This window comes from Coregonus clupeaformis, chromosome 34 (genome assembly GCF_020615455.1).
Source record: "Coregonus clupeaformis isolate EN_2021a chromosome 34, ASM2061545v1, whole genome shotgun sequence".
Classification (NCBI taxonomy): domain Eukaryota; kingdom Metazoa; phylum Chordata; class Actinopteri; order Salmoniformes; family Salmonidae; genus Coregonus; species Coregonus clupeaformis.
Window position 1 is genome coordinate 37712438 of NC_059225.1, and position 12588 is coordinate 37725025.

Genomic DNA, 12588 nt, shown 5'->3' on the forward strand with positions numbered 1-12588 from the left:
TAAATTGCCTTCGCCACACGCTCGGGCATTATAACTCAGTCTTGGCAGGTAGATGATCGCAGAGGCTCATACTCAGCCCTAAGCCATCTGTATCATACAACTGTTTATAATGAATAACACACAGTTATTCTTCTGAATCTTATCAGTAGGTAGGTATGTGCTTTTGTTTTGATGTATCTCCTAAATTCCCTTAGGTAACTTAGACAGACATGAGGAGATGGAGGAGCTGGTTGCTAAATTCCTGGGCGTGGAGTCGGCCATGGCTTTCGGGATGGGCTTCGCTACGAATTCGATGAACATCCCTGCCCTCACTGGCAAGGTAGTAGGAAATGCTACCCAAACACCAGGGGTTCTCAGTCTTTTTCTATGTGCTAGCCTCTGGCTCTCTCTGGTTCACTGTCTTTGCATTCGTTGCTCTCTCTCTCTCGCTCTCTCTCTGTCTCTGTCTCTGTCTCTGTCTCTGTCTCTGTCTCTGTCTCTGTCTCTCTCTCTCTCTCTCTCTCTCTCTCTCTCTCTCTCTCTCTCTCTCTCTCTCTGTCTCGCTCTCTTAATTCAAGTGGCTGGTTGCCACTGTTGCCAAAGCAATGTATATGAAGTATTACATACATGAACAATATGTCTGAGCAACAATTATAATATATATCAACAAAAACAATTATACATGGAAAATAATACACAAAAAAGAAAACAAACAGCAACTGTTGAGAAATTAAATCTACAAGGGCTCATGTGTATGACATTGCTATTGTCTTTCTTATGTTATTATACTGTCTCAATGTTTTCTTCTACCAAAATTCTGATTTTCTCCTCAACAGGCAGTTCAAGAAATCCTGCAACATTTTCTTTAAATTTCAGGAGATAAAGATCTCTGAGTCATATTTGGAGCAGTGGAGTAGGAAGAGCTGCTCATCCTGTACATCACCTGACCTACAGTGGGGGAAAAAAGTATTTAGTCAGCCACCAATTGTGCAAGTTCTCCCACTTAAAAAGATGAGAGAGGCTGTAATTTTCGTCATAGGTACACGTCAACTATGACAGACAAATTGAGGAAAAAAAATCCAGAAAATCACATTGTAGGATTTTTTATGAATTTATTTGCAAATTATGGTGGAAAATAAGTATTTGGTCACCTACAAACAAGCAAGATTTCTGGCTCTCACAGACCTGTAACTTCTTCTTTAAGAGGCTCCTCTGTCCTCCACTCGTTACCTGTATTAATGGCACCTGTTTGAACTTGTTATCAGTATAAAAGACACCTGTCCACAACCTCAAACAGTCACACTCCAAACTCCACTATGGCCAAGACCAAAGAGCTGTCAAAGGACACCAGAAACAAAATTGTAGACCTGCACCAGGCTGGGAAGACTGAATCTGCAATAGGTAAGCAGCTTGGTTTGAAGAAATCAACTGTGGGAGCAATTATTAGGAAATGGAAGACATACAAGACCACTGATAATCTCCCTCGATCTGGGGCTCCACGCAAGATCTCACCCCGTGGGGTCAAAATGATCACAAGAACGGTGAGCAAAAATCCCAGAACCACACGGGGGACCTAGTGAATGACCTGCAGAGAGCTGGGACCAAAGTAACAAAGCCTACCATCAGTAACACACTACGCCGCCAGGGACTCAAATCCTGCAGTGCCAGACGTGTCCCCCTGCTTAAGCCAGTACATGTCCAGGCCCGTCTGAAGTTTGCTAGAGTGCATTTGGATGATCCAGAAGAGAATTGGGAGAATGTCATATGGTCAGATGAAACCAAAATATAACTTTTTTGGTAAAAACTCAACTCAGTCGTGTTTGGAGGACAAAGAATGCTGAGTTGCATCCAAAGAACACCATACCTACTGTGAAGCATGGGGGTGGAAACATCATGCTTTGGGGCTGTTTTTTCTGCAAAGGGACCAGGACGACTGATCCGTGTAAAGGAAAGAATGAATGGGGCCATGTATCGTGAGATTTTGAGTGAAAACCTCCTTCCATCAGCAAGGGCATTGAAGATGAAACGTGGCTGGCTCTTTCAGCATGACAATGATCCCAAACACACCGCCCGGGCAACGAAGGAGTGGCTTCGTAAGAAGCATTTCAAGGTCCTGGAGTGGCCTAGCCAGTCTCCAGATCTCAACCCCATAGAAAATCTTTGGAGGGAGTTGAAAGTCTGTGTTGCCCAGCGACAGCCCCAAAACATCACTGCTCTAGAGGAGATTTGCATGGAGGAATGGGCCAAAATATCAGCAACAGTGTGTGAAAACCTTGTGAAGACTTACAGAAAACGTTTGACCTGTGTCATTGCCAACAAAGGGTATATAACAAAGTATTGAGAAACTTTTATTATTGACCAAATACTTATTTTCCACCATAATTTGCAAATAAATTCATTAAAAATCCTACAATGTGATTTTCTGGATTTTTCTTTCTCATTTTGTCTGTCATAGTTGATGTGTACCTATGATGAAAATTACAGGCCTCTCTCATCTTTTTAAGTGGGAGAACTTGCACAATTGGTGGCTGACTAAATACTTTTTTTCCCCCACTGTACAGTCCTTACATAGTCTTTCTTCAACTGACCTTTCATGCTATGGTCACAGAGTCTGTACATTGTTAATGTCTTTATTTATTTGAGTTCTTTGATTTTGATAAGGTCTTGTCTCCCAAGTTCTGCCATACAGGCTAGGTTTGGGGCATTTCTGTGCACACCTAGAATATTCCATGTGTAAAATTTCAGTGGGACTTTTATACCATTAAATTGTAAATTGGTGGGTTAAATTTATACAGGGTCTTTCTAATTGCAAAATATATTCTGCGTGCTTTATCTGTTGGACTTCATGGCTATGTCAAACTGCCCTGATGAACTTCTAGTCAGACCAAGGTAAGTATAGTTGGTGGTATGTTTCATGGTGTTTTTCCTAGGGTGAAATGGTATTGACTTTCCTGAGATCTGGACTTTTTCTGAAAGATCATTACTTAGTTTTTTCCATATTAATGTATAGTGCCCAGTTCTTACAATACTGTTCTAGCAAGGACTGGCTTTGTTGTAGCCCCTGTTCTGCTGGTGACAAGATTACGAAATCATCGGCATATAAAATACACTTCATTTCTTTGTCTTCTAGGGGGATGTAGAGTTGTACAGTTGAAGTCGGAAGTTTACATACACCTTAGCCAAATACATTTAAACTCAGTTTTTCACAATTCCTGACATTTAATCCTAGTAAAAATTCCCTGTTTTAGGTCAGTTAGGATCAGCACTTTATTTTAAGAATGTGAAATGTCAGAATAATTGTAGAGAGAATGATTTATTTCAGCACATTCCCAGTGGGTCAGAAGTTTACAAACACTCAATTAGTATTTGATAGCATTGCCTTTAAATTGTTTAACTTGGGTCAATCTTTTCGGCTAGCCTTTCACAAGCTTCCCACAATAAGTTGGGTGAATTTTGGCCCATTCCTCCTGACAGAGCTGGTGTAATTGAGTCAGGTTTGTAGGCCTCCTTGCTCGCACATGCTTTTTCAGTTCTGCCCACAGATTTTCTATAGGATTGAGGTCAGGGCTTTGTGATGGCCACTCCAATACCTTGACTTTGTTGTCCTTAAGTCATTTTGCCACAACTTTGGAAGTATGCTTGGGGTCATTGTCCATTTGGAAGACCCATTTGTGACCAAACTTTAACTTCCTGACTGATGTTGCTTCAATATATCCACATCGTTTTCCTTCCTCATGATGCCATCTATTTTGTGAAGTGCACCAGTCCCTCCTGCAGAAAAGGACCCACACAGCATGATGATGCCACCCCCGTGCTTTACGGTTGGGATGGTGTTCTTCGGCTTGCAAGCCTCCCCACTTTTTCCTCCAAGAATAACGATGGTCATTATGGCCAAACAGTTCTATTTTTGTTTCATCAGACCAGAGGACATTTCTCCAAAAAGTACGATCTTTGTCCCCATGTGCAGTTGCAAACCGTAGTCTGTCTCTTTTATGGCGTTTTGTAGCAGTGGCTTCTTCCTTGCTGAGCGGCCTTTCAGGTTATGTCGATATAGGACTCGTTTTACTGTGGATATAGATACTTTTGTACCTTTTTCCTCCAGCATCTTTACACGGTCCTTTGCTGTTGTTCTGGGATTGATTTGCACTTTTCGCACCAAAGTACGTTAATCTCTAGAAGACAGAACGCGTCTCCTTCCTGAGTGGTATGATGGCTGCGTGGTCCCATGGTGTTTATACTTGCGTACTATTGTTTGTACAGATGAACGTGGTACCTTCAGGCGTTTGGAAATTGCTCCCAAGGATGAACCAGACTTGTGGAGGTCTACAATTTTTTTTCTGAGGTCTTGGCTGATTTCTTTTCATTTTCCCATGATGTCAAGCAAAGAGGCACTGAGTTTGAAGGTAGGCCTTGAAATACATCCACAGGTACACCTCCAATTGACTCAAATTATGTCAATTAGCCTATCAGAAGCTTCTAAAGCCATGACAACATTTTCTGGAATTTTCCAAGCCATTTAAAGGCACAGTCAACTTAGTGTATGTAAACGTCTGACCCACTGGAATTGTGATACAGTGAATTATAAGTGAAATAATCTGTCTGTAAACAATTGTTGGAAAAATTACTTGTGTCGTGCACAAAGTAGATGTCCTAACCGACTTGCCAAAGCTATAGTTTGTTAACAAGAAATTTGTGGAGTGGTTGAAAAACGAGTTTTAATGACTCCAACCTAAGTGAATGTAAACTTCCGACTTCAACTGTAGATTGTTCTAATATGGTAGCCAGTTTATTTGTATAAATAATGAATAAGGTTGGACTAATATTGTGACCTTGTCTTACTCCTCTGTCTTGACTAAAGAATTGTGTTCACACAACATGAATAGACCTTGCCTCCTATAGCACTTTGAAGGCGTTTTAAGAACATGCTTTACCTTCATGCCATATGGAATCAAAGGCTTTTTTAATGTCTATATAAACAGGCAAATATTTTTCCTTTGTGAGTTTGGTGGCCAAGGTGTGGTGATCTGTTCAGCGTTTAGGGAGGAATCCAATTGGACTTTTACTTAAGATGTTGTGTTTACTTAGGAAGGCCTGAATTCTGGCATTCTTTATGCTACAGAAAACCTTTCCTAAATTACTACTAACTGAGATGCATCTCTGTCCTGTCTCTCTCTCTCTCTCTCTCTCTCTCTCTCTCTCTCTCTCTCTCTCTCTCTCTCTCTCACACTCTCTCTCTCTCTCTGTTCTTTCAGTTAGTTTCACCCTCTCTCTGTTCATTTCACTTTCCCTGGCGCTCACTCGCATTGCCTCTAGGTTTCTTTCCCTCTCTCCCTGGCACTGTGTGCTCTATCGGTATCTGCCTCTGTTGTGTTGCCTTCAAAGTGCTGCCTTTACCGTGGAACGTGTGTGTGTAAAGAGTAAGAGTTTATGAGAGGAGGGTGTGTTTGTATTGCAATAGGGGAGGAATCCATGTTAGTATATTTAATACCAGCATGGTGTTGTCATAATGTTCAGAGCACAGGCACTTCCTTATCTCCATAACAACAACATTCCGGGAGGTTGTGTGTGTCACCATGACGCCAGCAGGTGACCTCTAGACCTGGGTAGTGCGTACGCACGCCACAGGAGAGGCTCGATAACACCGCATATTATCAACAGGAAGTGTTTCCTGCCGCCAGGAGCACATCACAGCTCCACTTTCTGTCAGGGCAAAGGTCATCGCCAGAGGTCAACTCTGTTGTGTTGCTGTGAGAGCGGATGCAGTGTGAGGTTTCCAAACTTGACTGTGGGCAAGAAAGAGAAATAACACATTATGTTATCTTTCTTTCTTGTGAGGATTGCAAAACGCAAGATGGTGAGGTTTTACTACTTATTGATCAAGCATAGAAATAGTCTTAGTAGACAAGCTCTCTCTCCTCTCTCTCTCTGTGTAGGGCTGTCTAATCCTAAGTGATGAGCTGAACCATGCTTCTCTGGTCCTGGGAGCCAGGTTGTCTGGGTCCACCATCCGAGTCTTCAAACACAACAGTAAGTCAGTCCTTTATTTCTATCCCCCCACAACACTGTGTCCATCCCCTATCTCTTTCCCCCTGCAACATCGGGTCCGTCCCCCATCTCTGTCCCCCCTGCAACACTGGGTCCGTCCCCCATCTCTGTCCCCCCTGCAACACTGGGTCTGACCCCCATCTCTGTCCCCACTGCAAAACCGTGTCTGTCCTCTATTGCTGTCCCCACTGCAATATCGGGTTCGTCCCTTATCGTTATCCCTTCCAGACTTTGTTAATGTTCAACCAAAATGGTGGGGCTTATATCTGTCCCACATGCTACAATGGGTCCGTCTTTTATCTCTGTCCCCCCTGTTTCTACAGTGTACAGATCACCACCCTAAGGCTCTATAGCTAGTCCATGAGGGGCATACACTACTTTGAAAAGTTTGGGAATAACTGCTCTGGTCTAAACAGTTTAGTCCCAGCAGTGACATTTAGGGGAGCGTGTGTGCGTGAGTGTGTGTGTGTGTGCTCTGAATTAAGCTCCGGTCACAGCAGGTCATGAATATGTGTTCCCACCAGCTGGAAAGGTCATCTCTATGGCAATTACCCTTCCTGATAATCTCCCTTTGATGGTCCAGGGCAGGGAGACAATCTGAATAGAAAACTGATATTTTAATGAGATCTTAACACTCTAGATCAGGGATTGTCACCTGGTGGCCCGAGTCTGGGTCTCAACTTACTTTTGAGAGTTAGAATAGTAGAATACACAATGTACAATTTAGACATTTGGTAGTGCGTCAGCAGTTTTTCACTTGTTATGTCAGTCACTGACAGTCACTCAATTAGCATTTCAGATAATCATTTTTAGATTGGTAAATTAGTCTAGCCTGCTATATAAACTTGTAGTAATCATGGCCGAATACTGACCGGATACGCAGGGCAGGTGCCCAGTATCCCTGACCTCCAGGAGGCCCCCATTGATTTTGTTTGTCACTCTCACTCAGATACATTAACATGGAATAAGTATTGGCAAAATGTGTAGAATCGCAGGAAATAGATTTAGAACTACAAAGATTTCTCTCCATCCCATGGCAAAATGGGTAGAATTGCAGAAAATGTGAACAACTGCCGTTGTTAGCATCCCTGCCTTTAGGTTCATATGGATTGATTTGAGACTGGTTCAGCCAGCAAACAGACAAATCTCGCTTAGGGCCCCCAAAAGGATAGGGCTGGCATTGGTCTCTTGTCAGATGTTAACTGGTGTATGTAAATGGTGATTTCTCTGCTGTGGAAACTGTGTAACTGTGTGCTCCTGGTGTGTCTTGTCAGACATGCAGAGTCTGGAGAAGATGTTGAGAGACGCCATAGTCCACGGCCAGCCCAGAACACACAGGCCATGGAAGAAGATCCTCATACTGGTAGAGGGAATATACAGGTAGTCTTTTACTTTCAACTTTATTTGTGATGGTGAGCTTAAGTCAATTTGTTTACATTTTATAAAAGTACAGACTCGGAGCTTCAAAATGAAACATGGGAAAGTTCTACTGCTTTGAAAGTTTATAAACTTGAAAGATTTTGCTGAGATTTTCACACTTGCTAGAGAGCTTTTCTTTGTTTCCTTGGCTGAATTAGGCTCGTAATTAAAATGTTGTATTCATATTTGTTATAGTTATATTGTTTGTTATTAAGGCACAGTTCACATGTTCAAGAAGGCCTGCTGGCAGCAGAACATTGTACATGTACTCCAGAGGCAGCTGCTTAGACCGCTAGACCACCCTAGGCCACATGCTGTTTAAACTTTACACTATAAAGAAGGAATCTACAGGAACTCCCAACACTGGTGCTCTCTCTATCATTAGTCAAATGTACACTATGTGATGTGATGGCAAAAAATGTCCCCTGAAGTGAAGATCGGATACTTCCTCCTCCCCATCTTTTGTCCCTCTTGTCACCCCCACCCACCACCCTACCTCTCTCCATCTGTCCCCAGTATGGAAGGCAGTATAGTACGTCTACCTGAAGTCATAGCTCTGAAGAAGCGCTACAGGGCCTATCTTTACCTGGATGAGGCCCACAGTATTGGGGCTCTGGGGCCGGGGGGCCGAGGTGTGGTCGACTACTTTGGTCTGGACCCCCGAGACGTGGACGTCATGATGGGGACGTTCACCAAGAGCTTCGGCGCTGCGGGGGGCTACATTGGAGGCAGGAGGGTGAGGAGGATAACACTGATTTTAATGGACAGGTTCACTTTTTTGGAACCAAATCTGTATTTTGGATGTTCTAGAAGTGTCCAGACACTTTTTTTGTGATTTCACTTGCTTTTGAAAAGCATACCCCACCAGCGATAGACTTCCTCATTCAGTAGTTGTAGGGGCACAGATACAACATGAACAAAGGCTCCAAAAACACCCAAATACGTCCTTTTAGAAACGACAACGTTCTCAGTGTAGTGATGCAGGTCTTTAGACGTTGTACACGTGAAGTTGTGTCCTTCTGAACTTTATCCGCATTGTTATGTTCCATGTTGTGCGGACTCATTTTGTAGCCTGTGCATGCGCACAGGGAAAAGTGTAGCTTGAGTCGCACAACATGGAATATAACATTGCGGATAAAGTTCAGAATGACACAACTTCCTTTTAATGTTACTAAAATGTTACAGCCACGTTACAAATAAACGTTTCAGATACTGTAAATGTACCATATCCAATATAAAAACATTACATATCAACAGTACAGCAACATTAGAGGGAGGAGGGTGAAGAGGAACAGCGCACAATGCAGATAACACATCTACTTTTATGCCAAGTCTGAAATCAGAAATATATACTTTTAGTGTTGCTAATATACTAACTTCAGGGTCAACAATAACATTCTATTCTAGGAGTTGATGGAGTACCTGCGTTCCCACTCTCACAGTGCGGTGTACGCCGCATCTATGTCACCTCCTGTCGTGGAGCAGATCATCGCTTCTATGAAGTGCATTATGGGGGAGGACGGGACGACGCTAGGTGAGTCCGACACGTAGAAACGCAGTAGATAGAGTGAAAAAGGTGCTATGTCCCCCCCACACACTGATGCAATTAAATGCCATTTTAAAGACATTGCACTTAGCTGTAAAAGGTGTTTCAGGATGTTTTTGCTCTGTGGTTGGTACTGAGGTGTTTTCTGTTGGCCCATACCATGCTTTGCCACAAGGGGGCGGCATAAGCTTGTGTAAGACTGGAGCATGGCAGAATGCTCTCAACAGACATACTTAGTTTGTGTACATATACAGAGTGGGGTTCTGATTTACTGACTGTGTGTAAGGTAATCAGTGTTCTATATTGGTGGAAACGTACTGTACTGACTATACAGTAGGCTATTCATCAGGTTTTAACTACAGTACCATCAAATCAAAGTTTATTGGTCTCGTACACAGATTTGCAGGTTATCGCAGGTGCAGTGAAATGCTTGTGTTTCTAGCTCCAACAGTGCAGTAATACCAAGCCATAATAAATCAAATAAAATACACACATAATCCAGAAAATATCAATAATAAGGAAATTAAGAAATATCAGAACGAGCAATGTCATGGACCGGAATATAAATATATGTATAGGGATGTAACAAAAATCACATTTTTGTTTTCATGAATTGTATTATATAGACAATATTGATTTTCCTACAAGACTGCGCTCACCTTACTGCTGTCCCCCACCCACTCAGCAACGATGGTAGTTAATGCCATTTTAGGTTATCTGCTGTGTGCCTCTTCTCCATGTTCTTAGTTGTCAGTCGTACCTGGTAAAATAATGGAATTTAGAAATATATAAATATTAGGTTAGTGTTGCGCCACGTATGGTGTTCGAAAGCTCGCGCTTTGTAGGCCTAGTTGCAGAGCAATCATTGTACAATTTCTCCATCCAGGCAGTCACGGTTTTTTGAAATGGCATCTTGTGGTCTGGTTCGAGACATGCTAATAGGGCAACATTGAAGTCAACATCTTCTACCATTGACAATGGCTGCATATCAACTGCAATCATTTCTGTAATCAGCGCTGTGATTTTCTCACTCCGTCCCTTATCGCACTGCTGCCAGCAACGGGTTGGGTCTCATGGGCCTCCCTTTCAGCATTGCACCTGTACTGCCACTGTAGCTCAACACCACCTTGCAAAGTTTGCATTTCAAAACCTTCTCATTTAATTTCTCAAAGTGTATGTGTGTGTGTGTGTGTGTGTGTATATGTGTGTATATATATATATATATATATATATATATATATATATATATATATATATATATATATATATATATATATATATATATATATATATATACACACAGTGGGGAGAACATGTATTTGATACACTGCCGATTTTGCAGGTTTTCCTACTTACAAAGCATGTAGAGGTCTGTAATTTGTATCATAGGTACACTTCAACTGTGAGAGACGGAATCTAAAACAAAAATCCAGAAAATCACATTGTATGATTTTTAAGTAATTAATTTGCATTTTATTGCATGACATAAGTATTTGATACATCAGAAAAGCAGAACTTAATATTTGGTACAGAAACCTTTGTTTGCAATTACAGAGATCAAACGTTTCCTGTAGGTCTTGACCAGGTTTGCACACACTGCAGCAGGGATTTTGGCCCACTCCTCCATACAGACCTTCTCCAGATCCTTCAGGTTTCGGGGCTGTCGCTGGGCAATACGGACTTTCAGCTCCCTCCAAAGATTATCTATTGGGTTCAGGACTGGAGACTGGCTAGGCCACTCCGGGACCTTGAGATGCTTCTTACGGAGCCACTCCTTAGTTGCCCTGGCTGTGTGTTTCGGGTTGTTGTCATGCTGGAAGACCCAGCCACGACCAATCTTCAATGCTCTTACTGAGGGAAGGAGGTTGTTGGCCAAGATCTCGCGATACATGGCCCCATCCATCCTCCCCTCAATACGATGCAGTCGTCCTGTCCCCTTTGCAGAAAAGCATCCCCAAAGAATGATGTTTCCACCTCCATGCTTCACGGTTGGGATGGTGTTCTTGGGGTTGTACTCATCCTTCTTCTTCCTCCAAACACGGCGAGTGGAGTTTAGACCAAAAAGCTAAATTTTTGTCTCATCAGACCACATGACCTTCTCCCATTCCTCCTCTGGATCATCCAGATGGTCATTGGCAAACTTCAGACGGGCCTGGACATGCGCTGGCTTGAGCAGGGGGACCTTGCGTGCGCTGCAGGATTTTAATCCATGACGGCGTAGTGTGTTACTAATGGTTTTCTTTGAGACTGTGGGCCCAGCTCTCTTCAGGTCATTGACCAGGTCCTGCCGTGTAGTTCTGGGCTGATCCCTCACCTTCCTCATGATCATTGATGCCCCACGAGGTGAGATCTTGCATGGAGCCCCAGACCGAGGGTGATTGACCGTCATCTTGAACTTCTTCCATTTTCTAATAATTGCGCCAACAGTTGTTGCCTTCTCACCAAGCTGCTTGCCTATTGTCCTGTAGCCCATCCCAGCCTTGTGCAGGTCTACAATTTTATCCCTGATGTCCTTACACAGCTCTCTGGTCTTGGCCATTGTGGAGAGGTTGGAGTCTGTTTGATTGAGTGTGTGGACAGGTGTCTTTTATACAGGTAACGAGTTCAAACTGGTGCAGTTAATACAGGTAATGAGTGGAGAATAGGAGGGCTTCTTAAGAAAAACTAACAGGTCTGTGAGAGCCGGAATTCTTACTGGTTGGTAGGTGATCAAATACTTATGTCATGCAATAAAATGCAAATTAATTACTTAAAAATCATACAATGTGATTTTCTGGATTTTGTTGGATTCTGTCACTCACAGTTGAAGTGTACCTATGATAAAAATTACAGACTTCTACATACTTTGTAAGTAGGAAAACCTGCAAAATCGGCAGTGTATCAAATACTTGTTCTCCCCACTGTGTGTGTGTGTGTTTGTGTGTGTGTGTGTGTATATATATATACACTGCTCAAAAAAATTAAGGGAACACTAAAATAACACATCCTAGATCTGAATGAATGAAATAATCTTATTCAATACTTTTTTCTTTACATAGTTGAATGTGCTGACAACAAAATCACACAAAAATGATCAATGGAAATCAAATGTATCAACCCATGGAGGTCTGGATTTGGAGTCACCCTCAAAATTAAAGTGGAAAACCACACTACAGGCTGATCCAACTTTGATGTAATGTCCTTAAAACAAGTCAAAATGAGGCTCAGTAGTGTGTGTGGCCTCCACGTGCCTGTATGACCTCCCTACAACGCCTGGGCATGGCGGATGGTCTCCTGAGGGATCTCCTCCCAGACCTTTTTTTTTTTTTTTTTTTCACCTTTATTTAACCAGGTAAGCCAGTTGAGAACAGGTTCTCATTTACAACTGCGACCTGGCCAAGATAAAGCATAGTAGTGCAATAAAACAACAACACAGAGTTACATATGGGGTAAAAAACATAAAGTCAGAAATACAACAGAAAATATAAATACAGTGTGTGCAAATGTAGCAAGTTATGGAGGTAAGGCAATAAATAGGCTATAGTGCAGAATAATTACAATAGTATTAACACTGGAATGCTAGATGTGCAAGAGATTATGTGCAAATAGAGATACTGGGG

At 42.3% G+C, this 12588-nt stretch overlaps 1 protein-coding gene across 1 annotated transcript in view; it reads left to right on the top strand.

The window, feature by feature from the left end:
* Positions 1-12588, top strand: part of sptlc2a (serine palmitoyltransferase, long chain base subunit 2a) — a 57145-nt gene that overhangs the window by 21173 nt on the left and 23384 nt on the right. Inside the window, exons 5-9 of the mRNA XM_041848298.2 lie at positions 195-319; positions 5913-6006; positions 7299-7404; positions 7960-8179; positions 8851-8977. Coding sequence (XP_041704232.1) covers positions 195-319; positions 5913-6006; positions 7299-7404; positions 7960-8179; positions 8851-8977 — 672 coding nt within the window. The remainder of the gene's footprint in view (positions 1-194; positions 320-5912; positions 6007-7298; positions 7405-7959; positions 8180-8850; positions 8978-12588) is intronic.